At 40.4% G+C, this 21494-nt stretch overlaps 1 protein-coding gene across 1 annotated transcript in view; it reads left to right on the forward strand.

Annotated features, from left to right (window-relative positions):
• Positions 1–1141: 1141 nt before the first annotated feature.
• LOC142196879 (calpain-13-like) overlaps positions 1142–21494 on the forward strand; it is a 347930-nt gene continuing 327577 nt past the window's right edge. Inside the window, exons 1-18 of the mRNA XM_075266865.1 lie at positions 1142–1169; positions 2938–3175; positions 4032–4101; positions 4721–4839; positions 8727–8860; positions 9013–9187; positions 9780–9812; positions 10072–10113; positions 10482–10550; positions 11010–11084; positions 12512–12586; positions 13281–13322; positions 14265–14339; positions 15340–15425; positions 15663–15737; positions 16189–16349; positions 16674–16825; positions 19099–19301. Of these exons, the coding sequence (XP_075122966.1) occupies positions 2945–3175; positions 4032–4101; positions 4721–4839; positions 8727–8860; positions 9013–9187; positions 9780–9812; positions 10072–10113; positions 10482–10550; positions 11010–11084; positions 12512–12586; positions 13281–13322; positions 14265–14339; positions 15340–15425; positions 15663–15737; positions 16189–16349; positions 16674–16825; positions 19099–19301 (1817 nt within the window). The 5' untranslated portion in view covers positions 1142–1169; positions 2938–2944. The remainder of the gene's footprint in view (positions 1170–2937; positions 3176–4031; positions 4102–4720; positions 4840–8726; positions 8861–9012; positions 9188–9779; positions 9813–10071; positions 10114–10481; positions 10551–11009; positions 11085–12511; positions 12587–13280; positions 13323–14264; positions 14340–15339; positions 15426–15662; positions 15738–16188; positions 16350–16673; positions 16826–19098; positions 19302–21494) is intronic.

The raw sequence follows: 21494 nt of genomic DNA on the forward strand, positions 1-21494 counted from the left end.
TACCATCAAAACTCTTTTTTTTCTAGTTGACACATCGGAATAGACTTAAGAAAGGCTATTCGTCTCCTACCTTTAGAATTAGTCTCCGACCCGCCGTTCCATTAAAATTACGGTTTTGATTGATATGCAAATGAGTTCTCTCGCATCACTGGGGGTGGGTCTCAGCGCTAAAACAGCACTGCGGGTGTCCCCAATGCTGCAAGAGAACTCTCTCCAGTGATGCTTCCATCTTCTTCAGCAACCGCCTCTTCTACCCGCTGGGGTCACACTTCAACGCCTGCGCAGTCGGACTGCATGCAGAGCCAAGTGCACAGGCCGGTGGCCATTTTTTGGAGGCCGCTTGCATGCGCAGTTCAAACTGTACTCCATAGAACTACAGGAGCGTACTACGCATGTGCACATAAGCAGCCTCCAAAAAATGGCCGCCAGTCTGTGCATTCAGCACTGCCTGCAGCCCGCCCCCAGTGCTGCAAGAGAACTCATTTGCATATCATTCAAAACTGGGATTTTAACAGAACAGCGGGCCAGAGACGACTTCTAAAGGTAGGAGACAAATAACCTTTCTTAAGGCTATTCCGACGTGTCAACTAGAAAAAAAAGAGTTTTAATGGTAGAATCCCTTTAAGGTTAAGGCCCCACTAGCCGTATCTGCAGCACTAAAGCGCTGCGGGAAGAAATGCTGCGTGAACGTATTGCGGTTCTTTCCGCAGCGCTTTTAAGAGAAAGTTCACAGAGTTTTCCTCTGCGGACTTTCTCTTAACATTATATCTACGGGAAAGCCGTCAGCGTTACGAGCGCTCCCATTGAAGTGAATGGGAAGTGTTCGGGAGCCGTCCGCAGCGCTCGCGTGTGCGGCTGTGAATGAGTATTTTTACAAGCCCGGCGTTACTCCGTGTGCATGCAGCCTAACTATTCTAATAAGTTACTCTCATTTCCTGCTCTCAGTTCTTCAGAATCGCAGAAAGGACGAGGCCTTGTGTTCCTAGAGTTACACGTATGTGCCCCAGGCTTTCTTTTACATGGCATTTTGTATGTGATAAGTATTTTGGACCTTCCCCTCGGCTTTTTTTTTTTTTTTTACCTATTTAAGTTCTGGTATTTTACAGAGAATCATCAGACAGCGGAACATTTCCTGGAAGAACAGATCATAGGTGAAGAGAAGAGAAACAGTAAGTCAATGCAGTGATATACGGTGTATATAAAGTCCTGTGCACATTTATTGATTGTTTGGGGTTTTTTTGTACTTGTATCATCATTATTATCATCATCATTATTATTATTATTATTATTTGTCTTTTTTATTATAAAGGAAGTTAATGAATCAATTTTGTGAACACGCGTTATATTTTTATTTTATCTTTTTTAATAACAGAACAAAGTATTTTCTAAGTAAAGCTTTGCGGTTTTTACTATTATAATTATTACTATTATTATTATTATTGTTATTAGTAGTATTTTTCTTGTTAATATTATTATTGTTAATATTATTAATAATAATAATAATGTTATGGCTAATACTGTTATTATATATTGTTATCATTGTTGTGTTATTAATTCTATACACATCATTTTATCATTTCACAGTTATTATAGTAATCTTAAAGGAATATTCACAAGGGTAATGTTTTTTGCTGCAGAAAAATCTGCTGTGGATTTGTTTATGAATGCGGAAACTGTAAAATACAATTTGTTACAGGCAGATTGCTACAGAAATGACTGCAGAATGGCCACTGATTTTACCCTGCTCAGTCTAAGTGTCTGCCAAACATCCGCAGACACCTGAAGGAACCCCTAATAGTCAATGGGGTCCCCCGGGCTCAGAGTGTTTCTGCACTTTTTACAGTCCACCTTTCCATTGTTCAGGTTCCGAACAACAAAGAGGCGATGCTAGTGTGAACCTAGCCTAAAAACAGGAGAATCAGCCATGAAAATTGGCGGCATATCAACTTATCCACTCTAAGGCTGGTCTTACACGACCGTATTGGTTTTACGGTCCACAAGTTGCTGATCAGCAACAGTACTACTAGACATTGGACATAGACATTGCAGATGTGCGTGTCCTGCCGCACGCACTAGTCGAGTTCTATGGGCAAGTCCGTGCAGCGCCGGCCTTTGCGGACCTGCTGTATTCAGTACGGACCTCGGTCACGGCCCGACACACCACGGATAAAATATCCGGTGGTGTAAGAGGCCACACTGAATATGAACCATTTGCGGACTGAAAACCCATAATTGTGGACCATTTGCGGACTTAAATTACGGCCGTGTAAGACCAGTCTTAGGCTAAAGCCCCATGTTGCAGAAACACAACTTTTTTTGTTGCAGAATTTGTTGGGTTTTTTTCAGCCAAAGTCAGGAGTGGATTGAGCAGAAGACAGAAGTGTAAGAACTTCCTCTATATTTCCCATTCCTTTTGCGGCCATTCTTGGCTTTGGCTAAAAAAAAGCAACAAAATCTGCAACAAAAAAAGCTGCGTTTCCCACGTTTCAGAAATGAAGCTTTTTCTGTTGCAGACTTTGCTGCAGTTTTTTTAGACAAGGTCAGGAGTGAACTGAGCAGAAGGGAAAGGTCTAAGAATTGTCTTTATATTTTCCTTTTCCTTTGCTGATTTTGGCTCAAAGAAATGCAGCAAAATCTGCAAGAAGAAAAACACTGCGTTTCTGCAAACTGGGGATTTAGCCTACAGGTCAGTACAGTTTCCAAATATTGTATTTATCATTGACTTTTATTAAATTCTTGTGCTGGGGGATGACCAGAAAAATGTAAAAAAAAAATTGAGTTAATATTAATTTATACTTGAATGTCCAGAAGGATAACATAATCCACAATGATTATGTGAATGCAATACTGCAATTCCTCCATTTAGTTTTGCAATGTTTTAAAACCTCACATTGTATTAGTAATTTCTTCATTTTAGCCTAAATCCTCTTTTTATAGAGCAAGCATGAGCCTGGTCAGACAGAATAGCTGCATCGGCTCAGCCATCCATACCAGTATGGGCACCCCGGAGAATCCACAGAAGTTTCACAATCAGGATTTCGAGACATTAAGAGAATGGCACCTGAAGAAGCGCGTCCTGTTCACAGATGAATCTTTCCCTGCGAATATGAACAGTATTGGATCACGTCTGAAGAATGAGTTCAATACTCACAAAATAGAATGGAAGAGACCAACGGTTAGTAGTGAGTGAGAGGCAGTAGGAGAGCCCTGGAGATGAGAAAGATGCCTTTAAGAGGGATTAAAAGACCTAATGAGAACTGTATATGCTCTATAGAGATGAATAGGACTGTAATGTATATAATGAGACAACTGGCAGGGATACACAAGGGTACAAAGGTCAATTTACATTATGTTATACTCCAGTCACATCTAGAGCTGCCCTGAAAAATTTACTGGCTGCGACTTGGACTTATACTCCAGAGCTGCGCTCACTATTCTGCTGGTGCAGTCACTGTGTACATATATTACATTACTTATCCTGTACTGATCCTGAGTTACATCCTGTATTATACTCCAGAGCTGCGCTCACTATTCTGCTGGTACAGTCACTGTGTACATACATTACATTACTTATCCTGTACTGATCCTGAGTTACATCCTGTATTATACTCCAGAGCTGCGCTCACTATTCTGCTGGTACAGTCAGTGTATATACATTACATTACTTATCCTGTATTATACTCCAGAGCTGCGCTCACTATTCTGCTGGTACAGTCAGTGTATATACATTACATTACTTATCCTGTACTGATCCTGAGTTACATCCTGTATTATACCCCAGAGCTGCGCTCACTATTCTGCTGGTACAGTCACTGTGTACATACATTACATTACTTATCCTGTACTGATCCTGAGTTATATCCTGTATTATACTCCAGAGCTGCACTCACTATTCTGCTGGTACAGTTACTGTGTACATACATTACATTACTTATCCTGTACACATATAAGCGTGTATTTGTATATGTGATTTGTTGTCTGTGATTGATCTTTCTTTCTGGTTTAGTTAGATTTCTTCTTCTTTTCTGCAGGAGATCTGTGCGGCTCCGCACTTTGTTGTGGATGGGGTCAGCTTATTTGACATTTTACAAAGCAGACTCGGTAAGGATGAATTCTTCTCAGTGCTGTAAATTTAGTGTTAAATGTAGTTTTCTGTCCTAGTGTTTTATCTCATTACCCTAGGGGGTCAGATAGACTTATTAGTACCCAGAATTGTGTACACAAGATCCACAGGCCCCCGGTACCACAAAGTAGACAAGTGTTCTAATGCGTTTGTTTCTTGCGGAATCTTAGTGGCTTATTTTTGTACCAGAGCCTGAGACCAGAGATCTCCTGGTGGTCCAGTCTGTTTCTGTCTGGTCATGTCAATGTTGCCTCTAAACAAATACAGTATGTGCCTTGACTTCAGGTAAGGCTAGGTTCACATTTACCCTGGGCTCTTCATCATTTGGGTTCACCATGGGACCCAAAGGTTGGAAAGAGGGACTACTATTTTCCCGCAGGCCCTTATAGACCCTATATACTATACAGGGGTCTGCCCGATGTCCTCCGTTTTCATACTGTAACCATTGGAGAGCAATGTCATCTTTTCTCTCCATCCATTTTTGTTGGTTTTTGCAGCAGAGGCTCCGTCTCATATGTGAACTTAGCCTAAGTTGGTGACAAGTTGGTAACTCAACATTACGCAGAAACATTAGATCATTGACGGTGTATTTCACAGGTGATTGCTGGGTGTTATCCGCTATTGGATCCATTACCTTGAAGCCTGAACTATTGCAGAAGATCATGCCGCTAGGTCAAGGATACTCCGTAGGCTATGCTGGAATCTTCCATTTCAGGGTAAGATCCAAATGATTATTAATTGTGAAATATTAAAGGGAAAGTCTTATCAAAAAAAATGTTATACCCAGTTTTCATGTGAATTGTATTTTTTGAGAATTTTTACTGGTTTTATTTTCAATTTTCTATATTTTCTACAATATTTTTACTCCTGGGTGTTCAACGCATCCACTTTGTGATGTTACAAGGGGCTGGAAGGAGGCATTACCAATGATTGGCTCCTTTCCTGTGACATCATCAAGAGGGGCGTGGCATCCGTGGGAGACTCAGCTTTATAAAGCCGGGTTTGGTCAGTAGCGGCGTTGGGTATTCTAAGTACAAAAGCTCATCATCGGAGCTCAGGGAACTTTATTATATTAGGAATGGTTGTTCTTTGGCTAACAGCTACTGTAAAAGTGTAGACTTGTGCTGTGAGAGGGGAGAGGGAGCATCTGATTGGTGACAGCACATAGCACAATCCCCCAGTTCCACATCAGGAGGATCCTGCCCTCTCTGCATAGTTAGGGTTAGTTCGCAATACCATTATTTATCATCTGGTCCTCTCTTCTGCAACAGGATGAGAGCAACGGACATTAAATGACAGATGCAGAAAGAGTCCCTTGTGTCTGGTTTCAATCTGCATTCAACCCCATGTAAAAACACGATGGACGTTTTCTTCCATTACACTGTTTGTTTTTTTTTCATTATAATCAATGGGAACAGACACAGGGAGAGGGCGCACCATCCAAATTTACCACTCTACTACTGTTAATATCCATTGCTTTCATCCCATGATGGATGAGAACAACAGACTGTAATAAAAGTAGTGGGAATTTGCTGTTAGACAAGGTTCTGCATTGGAGACTCTATTATTCCCTTTCCAATGGAGCCATTTTTTATATATTTATTTTTGTATTTTTTATTTTTTACTTTACTTTTTATTTTATTTTTTACTCCCCACCTTCCAAAAGCCATAACCATTTTACTTTTCAGTTTACAGAGCCATATGAGGGCTCATGTTTTGTGAGATTAATTGTTAATGGTGCCGTTTAATATTCCATACAATGTACAGGGAAGCTAGAAAAAAATCAGAATGGGGGAGATTCATATACACCAATTTTGTGTTTTGTTTTTCTTTCTTTATATTGGGTTTTTAGGCTCTTTTACGGAAATTAAGCTTTTTTTTTTTTAACCAGATTTTGCTGTTTTTCTTGAGCCAAAGTCTGGAGTGGATTTAACAGAAAGGAAACATCTAAGGCCTCGTTCATATCTGCGTCGGTAATCCGTTCGGGGTAGTCCGCATGGGGACACCCCCCCTTCCCCCCGAATGGACTACCAAATGCATTTGTAAGCGGTGTGCAGTGATAGCACTCGGATCCCCATAGACTATAATGGGGTCCGTGTGCTGACCGCGAGATTTCCACAGGGAACATGTGGACAGATAAGTACTTCACAATCTACTTTCATGTCCGTATGATTCGTGCGGGCAGCGCACGGTAAGCACACAGACCCCATGCGTTCGGTAGTCTGTTCGGGGGGGTCCCCATGCAGACTCCCTGAACGGATTACCAATTGCAGATGTGAACCAAGGGTAAGAGCTTCTGTTATATTTTCCATTCCTTTTCAAGCTACTCCTGACTTTGGCTCAAAAAAAGCAGCAAAATCTGCAACAAAAAATGCTGCGTTTCCACAACATGGGGTCTTAGCCTTAGGGCCCGTGCACAAGAGGCAACGTGGCGCTCATTCTGACACGTAAACTCGTGTCAGAGTCAGCGCTGCAAAACAGAATCCCATTGACTTCAATGGGTTCCGTTTAACGCGCGTAACACATTGAAATCAATGGATTAAAAAGCCTCCCATTGATTTCAATGTGTAGCGGGCGTAAGAACTCAATGGGATTCTGTTCTGTTCTGCAGCGCTGATTGCAGCGAGTTTACGTGTCAGAATCAACGCCGGGTCCTTAGCGTTACAGCACAAAAAAATCTGAAAATAGATGTGACATGTCTAAACAGTTAACACTGCAAAAAAACTGAACAAAGTTCAAGTTGCTTAAAAAACAAGAACAAATAAATATAATTCAGTATGTGAACAGGTATCAAAGGTTCATCAGGAAAAGAAACTGCCGAAAAATAAAAACCGAGAACATGAAATACAAAAACACAGGAGAGATCTTAGTTTATATAAATCGGTCAACGCAGGTTTCGTTTTTACGGCGTTAACTGTATAGTAAAATTGATATGTCCCTTATATTCTTAGGGCAGGTACAATCACTACGGTGTTACATTTATATAGTTTGTCATGTTTTTTTTTTAAAAAAAAATCTTTAAAAAATCAAAACGCAAAATATGTTTTTAGTCGCCCTATTCTGACACTCGTAACTTTTTTTTATGTTTCCCTGTGTGAGCTGTGTAACCGATTTTTTTTATTTTTGCAGCACAAGATGTAGATTTTATTTTTACTATTTTAGGGAATGTCTGATTTTTTATTACATTTTTTTGAGAGGTAAAATGATTTTTTTTAAAAAAATATATTTTTCAAATCTTAGGAAAACCTAGTCTTAAAAAAAAAAAAAAAAATAACCTATTTCACATCTCCCCTCCTCCTTTCCCCCTCCCAGACTGTATTTCAGTCTCTGGCAAAATAATTACATAACTAATGAAGTTTGCCACCGGAACGCCTCAGTATTGTGTTCTTATGACAGTTTGGGGAGTCTTCAGAAGAGACCAGCAGGGAGCAGAAGGGGAATTGGGCACTATAAGGGCTAGTTCACACGGGGCCAAAGGGGCGGATTTTGACAGCGGAGTCCACGTCATAATCCGCCCCTTTGCAATGGTGGTCTATGGAGACGACTAGCGTTCTTCTTTCTGCTATCGGCAACTGCCGATAGCAGAAAAAAAGAAGCGAGCTGCCCTTTCTCCAGCGTTGGCCCATTCATTTGAGCCGACTTCGGGGTGGGGGAAGCCGCGACATCGTGACAGGCGGGTTTTGACCATATTTTGACTTGTCACTTAAAAGGAATTTCTTCCAAGGAAAACCAGCAATCTTCAGTTATGTAAAAATTGGCATTGCTTTATTCTTTACAGATTGTTTTTTTAAAAAAAAACATGTACAAAATTATTATTTTTTTTTTTTTAGTGCTTCAAAAAACGCATGACACACATAGCATAGTATGACTCACATATTTTGACTCCCCGAGTCAAAATATGGTCAATGTCCACCCCACCGCCCCCCGTGTGAACGAGCCCTAAGGGTAAGTTCACATGGGGTTTTTTGGACCGGAACTTGAAGTGGAGGCCGCCTCAGGTTCCAGTCCAAAAGACGGGTAGCCGTGACTGAAAGCCATTGCACTTCACCAGCATCCAGCCGTGCACTCTGCTCCGGATTAATAAATGGGCCTAGTCCGGAGGAGGGAGTATCTTCAGGCCGAATCACGAAGCGAAATGGCCTGGAGAATGAGCACCTCGCTTCTTTTTCTGGGAGCCGGAACAAGCCTGAGCAGCTCCCATTTATTTCAATGGGATCTCTCTTTTTGGTCAGGATTTTGAGGCGGATACGGCCTCAAAATCCTGACCAAAAACCTCTGTGTGAACTTACCCTAAACCTACTCAACGTCTGTACAACAGCAGAGACCTGACATTATGGCATTGACCCTCCTGATCAGGTGCCCTGTGTAGGGGAGGAGGAATGTAGGTGGAGGAGCAGTCTGACAGTGACATTAGACATCCGGGTCCTCCTATGCCCCTTTTGGGGGTTATAACTCTGGTAATAGAGGTGGGCACCTAATATTCCCAAAGTAGTAATAATATTTTACAACGTAACAAAAAAAAAAAAAAAAATCTGTAAATTTTATAGATTTTGGTCATAAATTCAGAATATAATATGTTTAAATATATATATTTTTTGGTTAGTTTTGGCATCTTGGCGAGTGGGTCGATGTCGTGATCGATGACAAGCTGCCGTTCCTGGATGGAGAGTATTTGTCGGTGCGGCCATCGTGCGAAAACGAATTCTGGCCTTGTCTCCTGGAGAAAGCTTACGCAAAGTAATTATTCATCTTCTCATTGACCTGATGGTTGTAGGTTACTCATGAAGGAAAGATCTCTAGCACTGCCCATGAGTCTCCACTTGAGGGTTTCATGAGCCACCAGGGGGCAAAAAAAAAAAATTTCATTTATAGTTTAATTTTTTTTTTAGATTTTTGGGTTCATATCAAAACTTACACTGGGGAGATCCCGCTGAAGCCTTTGTGAATCTGACCGGTGGACTGACCATGACATTTAATCTAAAGAGCCCCGAGGCCCATACTTACTGGAACATGGTTAGTTTGGGAAATCCAGACACGTTGATGGCCTGTATCAGCGACAAGCAGGTAAGGGATTATTTTGGACCCTAACAAATTCAACCAGACCGTGCACAGAGTCACCAGAGTCTTAACAGAGTGACTTTAGTGACCCATATTTCCACATTGTGGCCCTACTACACAGAAGATACAGGATCATGCTAAGTAATGTTTCATTTTTGAGATAATGAAAAGTATTTGTAAGAATCTGAAATTAAGAAAAATTTGAAGTCACAGACAGGGACATGACCATATACTATCTGTTTGATGCCACCACAAGGGGGAGCTCAGCTCACTATATTTTTAATTCAATAAAGGCAATAAAATCAATCTTCAGTAAGCTCCTGTGCGCCCCTAGTGGTGGTACCAGACAGTCAAAAACTATCGCAACTTTCAATAACTGGGAGCAGAGGCAGGCTGGATCCGGAATAAAAAATGGAAAATAGTAAAGCAGAGAGACCCGTTTTTATTTATAAAAATTATACCAACTCTCCAGCTCACCTACATAAAAATCTACAAGTGAACTTTACAGACATTCCCAAAACTTTATAGTATTTTTAAATAAATTATTTTATTTATTTTTTTTTATTCCATTTACAATGTAATATCCTTTGTTTTATAGGATTTTATCACCAGGAATCAAAGTATACATCAGGTAAGATCCAATGGTTTGAGTTATTATATATCATGTAATACTTCACTTCACCTGTGGAGGCACTGCAGAAAAACTGAACACTTGACAAATCCCTTTGTAGATTACATATGATCCATGAGGAATAATCTGTGATCTGCTTATTTTAAGGGAATCCTTTTTCTTTCCTTGAAGAAACCTTACCTCTTCTATAGTTGTATTTATTGGACCGAGATATTATTTCAACTATACAATGGTGATAATGTAATTTTGTTACTTGCAGAGATCCTACGCAGGCAACCTGAGGGACAGTTGCCTCAACAGGGTAAGTAGGCAACCCAATTGTATGGCAGCCAGAGAGGTATTTGAAGGTCCTGGGCCTTAATGCAAAATTTGGAAAAGGAGTCACCACCTACTATATAGCATTTATAATACAGATCTATTTCAATGCGACTGAGGGGTATTTGGGTGTAAAATAGTGTAATTGTAGAATATAGTAAGATCAGACTACACAGTGCTGGTTTGTAGTCTGTAACTATGGAGACACAGAAGACTACTTAGGAGCTGTAGACACAAATTGATAGAAGGTTTTTAATCTAGAATGAATTTGTTGCATCACAAAATAGTTGCAAAATGTTAGATCCTCTTTCATTTTGGCTATCAATATGTCATTAATATCTGTATTCTTTACAGGAGCGCCCAGTGGTTAAACACAATGCCTCTGATGAAACCCAAATTTTTATGATGAAAGAGCATGGACAGGTAATAGATGGTGATATATGGTGTAAGGCAAAGGGGCTCTGATGGCTGCTTTGTTAGGACATAAATCTGTACCCACTAGTATAATAAGATAACACTGTCTCAAGTAGATGGATCAGTCCAATTGCTTGCTGAAATACTTTGTGCTGCTTTCACTATGTAAGTCTCATTCTGTGCCTCTCACATGTCTCCCAGAGTCTGACCCCTGGCTGAAAAAATAAATCATAGTAGGGTCTGACTACACAGAGTCTGTAGTCTGTAGCCACAAAGCACTACATGGTAACTCTATGTACAGAAATGATAGGAGACTTTATAATCAAGACTACTGTCTGTGTGAGAGCGGCTTCATTTATATGTTCTATGATATGGTGAAATACAAAGACTTGATAAAAGATTACATATCCTTTAACTTTTGGCTTTAGTTTGTCACCAGTGCATTGTAAACCTATGTATTATTTACAGGGCCACCTAGAGGAGATAACTGATTTCTGCGCCCCGGAGGAAATCCAAATATTTAAAGTCACAGAGAACGGACAGGTGCGGCTTTTTTATATGAAACAGCTGTAAAAGTTTTCATATCTTTTAACTTTTAGATTGCAATCAATATGTTATTATCATCTGTATTCCTTACAGGACCACCTAGAGGAGATTGGTAATGACTACGCCCCTGAGGAAGTCCATACATGTAATGTCACTAATGTCACAGAGAACGGACAGGTGCTGCTTTTTTAATATCTAAATTAGTTGCAAAAGTTTTCATATCTTTTAATGTTCTGCCTTAGATTGCTATCAGTATGTTATTATAATCTGTATTCCTTATAGGACCGCCCAGGGGAGATAGTAAATGGCACCGCCCCTGAGGAAGTCTACACATGCAATGTCACAGAGATCAAACAGGTGCTGCTTTCTTAATATATAAATTAGTTGCCAAAGTTTACAAAGAATGGGCCTGCTTTTTTAACACAACAGAGCTTGATTTTTCAAATCTGACATGTGTTACTACACGCAGTAATAACTTTGGAACACTTTAATGGGATCCTATCAGTCAGACACAATTTTTTGTAGGTACCACATTGGAATAGCCTTAAGAAAGGCTATTTGTTTCCTACCTTTCATTGTCTTCTCCGTGCCACCGTTCGCCTACAATCCCAGTTCTTGTGGGTATGTAAATGAGTTCTTTCACAGCACTGGGGTCGGGCCCCAGTGCTCAGACAGCACTGGGGGTGGCCCCAATGCTGCATGAGAACTCTCTTCAGCGCGGGCTCCTCTTCTTCAGCAGCGTCATCTTCAGCCTCTTGTTCCGGTGGTGGCTTGTAACTTCTAAGGCCTCGGGCCTTGGGCAGAGCAGACTGTGCATGCCCACAGGCCACGAGAAAATGGGCGCTTACAATACTGTGCAAGCATCCATCCGACGTGGTACCTACAAAAAATTGTCTCTGACTGAAAGGATCCCTTTAACTCACCAAAGTAATTTTGATATTGTTTTTTCGTGACACATTGCACTTCGTCTTATTGATAAATTTTGGTTGATATGTTTTGTGTTTCGTTATGGAAAAAAATTGGAAATTTGTTGAAAATTTTTAAAAATATGCATTTTAAAATGTTTGAAATGATGTGCATTGCATACAGATTCCACCAAAATTAGATTATAAATCTAACGTACCAGATCCCTACTTTATGTCGGCATCAAACGTTACTGACCCTTTTATTTTTTACGGCCATTATAAGGTTTACAAATCAAACAACAATATTCAAAATTTTCAAGAACATTTCCAAAACCCATTTTTCAAGGGTCTAATCCAGTTGTGAAGGGGTTTTGAAAGCCCTCTGTATTAGAAACTCCCATAAATCACCCCAGTTTAATATGCTATTCACGCATATGTGGGGCTCTATCAGCATAATTTTGTATAACGTTCTTCCTTAGATATCCATCAATATGTTATTATAATGTGTATTCTTTACAGGACCATCCAGAGGAGATAATAAATGGCAACGCCCCTGAGGAAATCCCTACATGTAATGTCAAAGAACATGAACGGGTAAGTGATGTAGATATGATGATGGTTCATGGTGAGGGGTTGAGGGACTCTGATCAGGGGGGTAAATATAGGGGGTGCAGAGGTAGCAGTCAATATTGGGCCCTGGAGACTGAAGGGACCCAAATGTCTCTTAATAGTATAATAAAAAAAAAACTGTATTATACATTGTACATGTTGAGTGGGAGCCCTGTTATAGATTGTGGACTGGGACTTATTCCCCTGACTCTGATTGTGCTTTTTAAGACATGAAGTTGGACCCATTAATATGATAAGTTGGTAGTAGCTCAAGTAAAAGGATTGGCCTAAATATCTTCTGAAATACTCTGTTCTGCTTCTCCCATGTAATTCTAATCCTCTGGCCTCTCATTTGTCTCCATCACCTTCATCCTTTTGGCATAGTACCAAAACATATACTTTTCTTATGCCTTCTATATAAAAATAGTCAGAGGTGTAACTCCAAATTACAATATGGTCTGACTACAGAGAATTTGTTTGTAGTCTGTAGCCATGGCGACACATGGCGATAGTTCTAGATAAGATACAAAGTCACAGAGTACAAACAAGTAAGTCATGTAAAAGTGAAGATGGTTTATGGTGAGACGCTCAAGGAATTTGCTGCCTCATTGACCAGCCTAATCCTCTAGGACTATTTGATATATATAAATATATAAAATTATTCAACCTTATTTTACAGGACGTTTATACAGGCAACCGGAGTAAACGCATACTGAGTGATGTAAGTAACATTGTGTAGAAACCATGAAACAACAGCGGGTTCACTAAAACCTTATAAACCAACATGAGAAATGTGCTTAAAAACATCTCCAATCCCCACGTCTTATTCTAGGAGCCCCTAGGCAGTTGCCTCATTTGCCTTCCTTACAATCTCTCATAGAAGGATAGCTTGGTCACAGCAGGAAGTAGGGAGCTTTTTTCAAACAAGGCTACCTTGAGGATTGCACGAGCCCTTGGGCATCTAAGCCTCAGTGGGCCCCTTTGTAGTGCAACTCAAGTGACCACAGGGTGTCCCTTTAGAAACTGCAGAAGCAAAAACATTGGAAGTTGGGTGGTTTTGCTACGACAGACCTTCAGGAATCATTATGGGTTGTCCATAGCTTTAAACCTTTACATTGCACTACGGGTGAGAGCTGCAGCTATAATTGACATACTGTGCTTATAGACCGCTGTGCTTTAGGTGCCACATGTAGGTGAGATTAATAGAAATCTCATCCACTGTGCTATTAGCTGACGTCAGACTACAAAGACACCGTACGTAGTCTGATTCTACAGCCGTTTGTTGCTCCTCACCACTTGTTATACTATGGATGAGAAGAAGAAAAGATGAGATAGAATAGATAACTCATGACTGCAGGATCAGGGTGTGTTTGTAGTCTGTGACTATGGAGTTATATAGGCGTGCCTAAAGGCTGTAAACAGTAAGAGTTGTGGAGAGTGGAAAGTAGTTCAAAACTATTTGGGGGAATCCAAAATTAGTTTTGATAAATTCACTAAATGAGAGTATTTTTGAGCCTACAAAAGGGACCTTATCTACCATCTAGGTCTCCTAATATGACAGATGGACCCTGGAACACCCTTGTTCACCAGAGCCCAAGTGTAACTACCTCTGTTCCCATATAGTGCACCTATAGTTTGTAACTGTTGTGTCTATTCCCACCAGAAACTACAAGAAAACGCTCTCCTGGCGAACGGCCTAGTGGAACGCCATGCTTATTCTATAACCGACTTCGCAGAGGTAAATAATGAAGATGTGGCCAATGATAATGAGCCTACTGGGGATTACTAAATTTGGGTACAGATAAAGTGGGGATAGTCTGTAAACATTGGAGCATACCAGTCATAAGGTAAGGAAGCTCAAAGGAAGCTATGATAATATTTCTTCAAGACTTGTCCCGGATACAAAAATTGTCATGAACCACAAATTGGTCAAATGAGGTTCCTAAGACCAAATAGATTCTGTGATCCCAATATCTCAGTTGTCTGTTTCATCTAATGCTTGGTTGCATGCGATTCTTCTATCTGTATGAGTTATTTTTCTGTCTGATGCCGAGTATTGTTTGTAATTCTTTGGATGCATTTGTTCTTCCATCTGCCATTTTGGACACGTGTCTTCCTCCTCGCACCTCTTATGACATAACAAATCCCAGGGTCAATTCTGAGGACTGTGATTGGGCCTTAGAAGTAACATGTGGCAATGGGTCAACATGCCATGATATGGATGCACCCTATGCAGCCACTGAGGCCTGTTATTGGATTTCAGTGGTGTCCCCGCTATGTGTAACATCATACAGCAGATGCCAAGAGGCCCCGAAGTATAATGATAGCACTTTCAGGTTGTGCTCAAAAAGTTTGGACTGAAATGTACCCAATCTCATGAATATTCATTAAAACGGATCTTGGGGGTTTGCCCATCTCTAGCGGTGATGTTTGCCTTGGTAGTAACCTGGATCGGCAGTTCAGTTCCATATACTTGAATAAGAGCTGTAATACCAGGCACCGCCATTACCAGATGAATGGCAGTATGCCTGGTAATCTATAAAATAGTCCCTGTGGTCTCTTCATTCAGATGATCAGCAGGTCACTAGATCGGCATGTAACCAGACCCCCACTGATGTTGAGGGTTTAGCCTTTACGTGGCGTAAAAATATAGGAATCAGCACATAATTTTACAGAATGAAGAAATTTTGCTTTAAATTGTGCAAAAATATTAAAGTCATGTTTGTGTCTCTTCATAGGTTCCCTTTAGGAATGGATTTGTGAGACTCATTCGAATATGGAATCCATGGGGCTTCGGAGAATGGAAAGGGAAGTGGAATGACAGGTAACTATAATGGGGGCACTTGAGGGGGCTTATCAATAATTTCCTAAAATGTAAATAAAGGGCACAAAGTGTCCAAAAATATCACACAAAAAAATTACAAAAAATATTTAATTACCCATAACGTCTCTCATAAGGGTCTTTGTGACTCTTCTATGGTATATGGGTGTGTGGCTTTACGTACAAGATGTAAATTTTGGTAATACTCCTCAAAAATATATTCTGTATCCCTGTCCTTAGGTGCCCCTTATGGCAGGAACTGAGAGAGGCCGATAGACGGAGACTGCACAGAAACAGTGAAGATGGAGAGTTCTGGTACGGGTCTGCTCTGTCCTGACCTTTCAACTCTTTTTCCTTCTGACCCATGATTTCCAATTTTGTTACTTCCACATATGGAGAGTGAATTTTCTTTCTGGGATTGTAGAAACCTACAGATTTAGAGATGTTGTCCAGGATTAGAAAAACATGGCTGCCTTCTTGCATTCGAATCCATGGGTTGTATCTGGTATTACAGTTAAGCTTAAAGGGATCCTATCATTAAAACACAATTTTTTGTGACTAATACGTAGGAATAGCCTTAAGAAAGGCTATTCTTCTCCTACCTTTAGATGTCTTCTATGCCGCCGTTCGGTATAAATCCCGGTTTTCGTCAGTATGCAAATCAGTTCTCTCAAAATATTATGGCTCCAATTATGGAGCACTATATATACTGTGGATTGAAGAGTTGTCAAATTTGCCGATGTTTACTATACTTTGTATTTTTCAGGATGTGCTGGGAGGATTTTATTCAAGAATTTTCCAGAATCATTATCTGCAATCAAGTTCCTAATTTTTACGATTGGGGAGATCAACACAAGAAATGGTACCGCAAGATGTTCCAGAACCGGTGGACAATGGATAATATTTCGTGGAATCAAATAGATAAAGGTAATTCTGTCTAGGTTCAGGGGTCTTTATATTAGGCACGTCTCATTGCGATGATCACATGTATAAATATAGTGTATGGACAGTAGTGATCATTATAAAATGGTCGTATGCTTCTGGCTGTGATACCAGTCCCAATCTATGGTCAAAAGTGGCGCTGTTTCCAGTTCCTATACCAGATGCAGGCTGCGCACAGGAGGGGCAATGTTTCTGAAAAAGTAGACATTTGTTTGTTACCAGATTCGACCTCTTTAATGTCTCCACTGCAACTTTTTGTCCTTTTACTAATGTCCACCATATATAAATATACAATCTTATTACACACAGATTTCTTCCTGAAGAATCCTCTGTACAGTATACAGGTGACCGGATCTGATGAGGTCAAGAGCGGAGTAAATGTTGTGTTATCTCTCATTCAAAACAGCAGAAATCGGCAGAAGGTCGGTGAATGGCTGCCGATCGGCTTCGTGCTGGTAAAGGTAGGTGGCGCCTCGGAGGATGATTGAGATACATGATCTGTATGTAGTGGAGGAGGACGGGCGGTGACTATAATGTATAAAGGGGGCAGAGGTGACAGGAAATGTATAAAGTGATCGGTCGCACAATACAATGTATCCAGGTGTTTAGCTAAATGTTACATTGATTATATTGACTGCGCTCATTGCTCAGAAATCTATAGCCAGGCGATCTGATAGGATTTGCTAAAGTGTTTGCAAACAGACAAAAAATGTGATAGAATTCAGATTATACATGAAATATGGAGGTAAATTATCAGAGAATTATTTTGTATTTTGCAATAAATTATGTTACCCCCTACTGCCTACCATTATGAGAGGTAAATGTATGGTGTGGGGGATTAAAAATGTGTCTACACTTTATATATTTAGTCTCTGTTTTACTTTATATATTTAGACACCATGTTCCTTACAAATTTAGACTCTGTATTAATTAACATATTTCAAATCTGGTGACTTCATAAATTTAGACTCTGTTACATTATATTTAGAGTCTAAATATATAAAGTCTAAATGTATAAAGCAATCTAGAATCTAAATATATAAAATAAAGAGCTTAAGTATATAAAGTAACACAGACTCTAAATATATAAAATAATACAGAGTCTAAATATAGACTTAGATGTTTAGATTTTTTTATTTATTTAGATTTATGTACCGTATATACTCGAGTATAAGCCGACACCCCCCCACACACACACACACACACAAAAAAATTGGGAAAACTTATTGACTCGAGTATAAGCTAAGGGGGAAAAATGCTAGCAGTACCATACAGGCCCACAGCTTTTGGGCCTATATGTTACTACTAGCACAGGCTTCGGGCCTATGGTAATATCCCAGACCACGTGACGTCTGGGATATTACCGTATAGTCCTGAAGCCTGCTAGGATTAACATCAGATCCCGGAGAGGTGAGTAAAACTGTTTGTTATGTTCTCTCACCTCCCCTGGGGCTACAATTATTATACTCGGGGGTCTGAAAAGACCCCTGAGTATAATAATAGCGGCAGTGGGATCACGGCCTGGGCTCACCCCTGCTCACTGCTGTTCTCTGCGGCCTATAGTATAAGCCGCCCCAAGATGTTTCCAGAGCGTCTTCTCTTCCTTGGAAACATCTTGGGGTGGTCCTGGAGACAGCGCTGATTCACCAATCACCTATCGGCAGCAGCGCTGCTCCAGCGGCCACTCACAGTCAGCAGCGGGCCTCTGCTCCAGTGCTCGCAGTTAATCCTAGCAAGCTTCAGGACTATATGGTAATATCCTAGACATCACGTGGTCTGGGGTATTACCATAGACCCGAAGCCTGTGCTAGTAGTACCATATAGGCCCGAAAGCTGTGCTACAAATTGCTGCCCTCGATGGTTCGCGTGCTCCGACGTTTTGACAGCTGTCAAGCTGTCTCACTGCTGAACTTATTCCTTTTGCTGTGCCTCTGATTCTTCCGGCATCTCAGCAGCTTGCTTGGATGCCATATAATGATCGTGTTGTTGGCGTTGATGATCTGCCAGCTCCAGCGTTTCGGCAGCTGTCAAGCTTGCCTGTCACTGAACTCGTTCCTCGTGCTGTGCTCGTAATTGCTCTGGCATCTCAGCAGCTCACTGGGACCCCATATAATGAGCGTGTTGTTGGCATCGATGATCCCCCTGAGCTCCGCTTGAGGAGAACTCTGTGACTTCTGGCTACCTTCATAGCTGTCGTTGTTTCAGAATTTTGTAACAAATTAGATTTTCTTTTACCCAGCATGTTTGTCAGCACGCTGCCTGGAGCACATCAGATAATATGCAAATGATTGTACACAATGGAATCAGTGTTATCTGTGTGTTTACATAGAAAGATAACAGGATTTATCAGCAACCTGTAATTAGCTGAGATAAAGCTGCTGCCAAGAGCAGTTTAATATAGTATATGAACATAAATTCATAAGTCGTGAAGCCATGCCATTACCAGTATAAAAAGTTGCCTATGTGATAATCGAGGTTACAAACTATCTATGTGCCAAATCTCATCCAAATCCGTTCAGCTATTTTTGCATGATCGAGTACCAAACACACAAATGTCCAAACTTTTACATTTATAATATTAGTAGGATTTACCTGGCACTTTATATTCTCTCATGTCTATTATTGTGAGAAAAGGGTTGAGTGTAGAATGGAGTTATTATTGTTATTACCTGTGTTATTAAATGATTCTTATTACTATTCGGATACTGACCCCCATTGTTCTTGTGTGTCACAGCTCCCAGACTCTGATAAACAGCCTCTAAGTTCCGTCTTGACTCCAGAGAATATATCAATTATTAAGTCTTTCAAGAAGCAAGATGTGACTAAGGCCTTCAATCTGTCACCGGGGAGATACGGCGTCATTCTGTACACCACGCAGAAGGACCACGAATCTTCATTCCTCTTCCAAGTTTTCCTGAAGAGTGAAGGCTGCTCAGAGTAAGTAACATTAGGCTTCTCCATACCCAGGTTCAGGATTCTGGTCACATTTTCAGCAAAATCTCATGGCACAAGGTTATCAGTATATGAATCAATTATCAATGAGATTGAGTATGGATTGTGACCCCCTAGTGAAGGAGGAGCTCTGAAAATTTAAGATCAAAATATTGGCCTTCTGTCATACAAACAAAATTCAGTCTAATGGGCAGACAACATGCTATAGATAGGTTTATGGGAAAATATTTAGTACAACTTGTAACTTTCATTGAAATCCTTATTCTTTCTATGCTCAGCAGTTCAGTGGGTGGTCCTACCCTATTATTGGAGGCCTTCCCTGTATGAGCGTGCAGACAGAGGGGGCTGTCAGATACTATTTAGGACCGCCCACTGGACTCCTAAACATAGAAAGAGTCATGATTTCAATCATAAGGTTACTACAAGTTGTGCTCAATATTTCCCACATCAACGTGCTCAGCTCCTCCTGCTCTATAATATTCTACCTGCAGATTACATTACATTTTCATTGTGACAAGTTCCCTTGAACCCCCTCCCAAATAAAAGGAGTACCCCTTTAAGTAAGCCACAATCCACAAAAACTTACTGAGCATGGATGGGCCCCTTAAGAAATGATTCTATAACATTCAGAACTATCATAGAGCTGTGTAATATCTTATCATATCTTATTTTTCTTACATTCCTATAAATCAGTAACCAGTTTGTTTATCAATTGTTTTATTTTAGTGATATCGCTTCACAACAGAGTCTTAAGGTAGGTATCAGTGTATATACTGTGTACGATAGACAGACAGACAGATAGATACATAAATAGATAGATAGATAGATAGATAGATAGATAGATAGATAGATAGATAGGAGATAGATAGATAGGAGATCGATAGATAGATAGATAGATAGATAGATAGATAGATAGATAGGAGATCGATAGATAGATAGATAGATAGATAGATAGATAGATAGATAGGAGATAGATAGATAGATAGATAGATGATTGATAGATAGATAGATAGATAGATAGATAGATAGATAGATAGACATGATAAAGATAGATAGGGAGATAGCTGTGAGATGCTTTATTATTAAGCTTAATGTATGTGCAGTAAACTCCAGAGCTCCCCCTAGTTGTGGCTGTAGATAGACTGACTCTTATAAAACTCTGTGTCTGTAGGGAATTTGGAGCTCAGTATACGACAAGTAATATCTTGAAACTCCTGGGCCCCACTTCAAAATCTGCAACAGGACCCACGCCCACCCACCATGCACTATTAATAATCCTGGTAACTTCTTATTGGCTTTGAGCTTCCTAAGACACCAGGGCCCAGGTGTGACTATCTGCTTTGTCCACCCCTAATGGAGCACAGAACAAAAAAACTTTTCACCACCTTCACCAACTCCAGCTGTTTCCATCCATTAAAGGGAGTCTATCATTGGCTATAGTGATTTTTAACTAAGAATATATTTACATAGCCTTTAGAAAGACTATTCCAGGCATAATCCTCCCAGCCGGTTTTGAATTAGCCTGCTTTTAATGATATGCTAATTCGCCTCCACGGTGCACCCGGGAGTGTCTGTGATGTTCTCTGAGCACTGTATGATGTGTGTAAATGGGGGGGGGGAGTGAGAGCAGGGAATGTTGCTGCTGCTGCTGATGGCTCATCAGCCTTCCCTACTCCCCCCCCCTCCCGTTTACACATGTCACACAGTGCTCAGAGAACATCACAGACACTCCCGGGTGCACAGAGGAGGCTAATTAGCTTATCATTAAAAGCGGGCTAATTCAAAAACGACTGGGAGAATTACTGAATAAAAGGTATGTCTGGAATAGCCTTTCTGAATACTATGTAAATATATGCTTAGATAAAAATCACTATAGCCAATGATAGACTCCCTTCCACTGATTCCAGCACAGTTGGAATTTTGTCTCAAGTCCCAACTGTTCCTAAGTACTGTACATAATATGCTAATTAAGGTCTTTCCTGTCAGGAGGGGGGACCTGGGCTAAAAGTATTGAAATGAAGAGTCTATGAGAGTATAAAGATGTGATCATAGGGATGGGTTGTCTTCATCTCCTCTTGAAATTTGTTGCATATTTTTAACTTTGAACTATTCTTGTTTTTAGGGACTGAACGTTACCGATCATGAAAGTATCTTCAGACTCTATGCCACCAAGGTAAG

Source organism: Leptodactylus fuscus, chromosome 3, assembly GCF_031893055.1.
Source record: "Leptodactylus fuscus isolate aLepFus1 chromosome 3, aLepFus1.hap2, whole genome shotgun sequence".
Lineage (NCBI taxonomy): Eukaryota > Metazoa > Chordata > Amphibia > Anura > Leptodactylidae > Leptodactylus > Leptodactylus fuscus.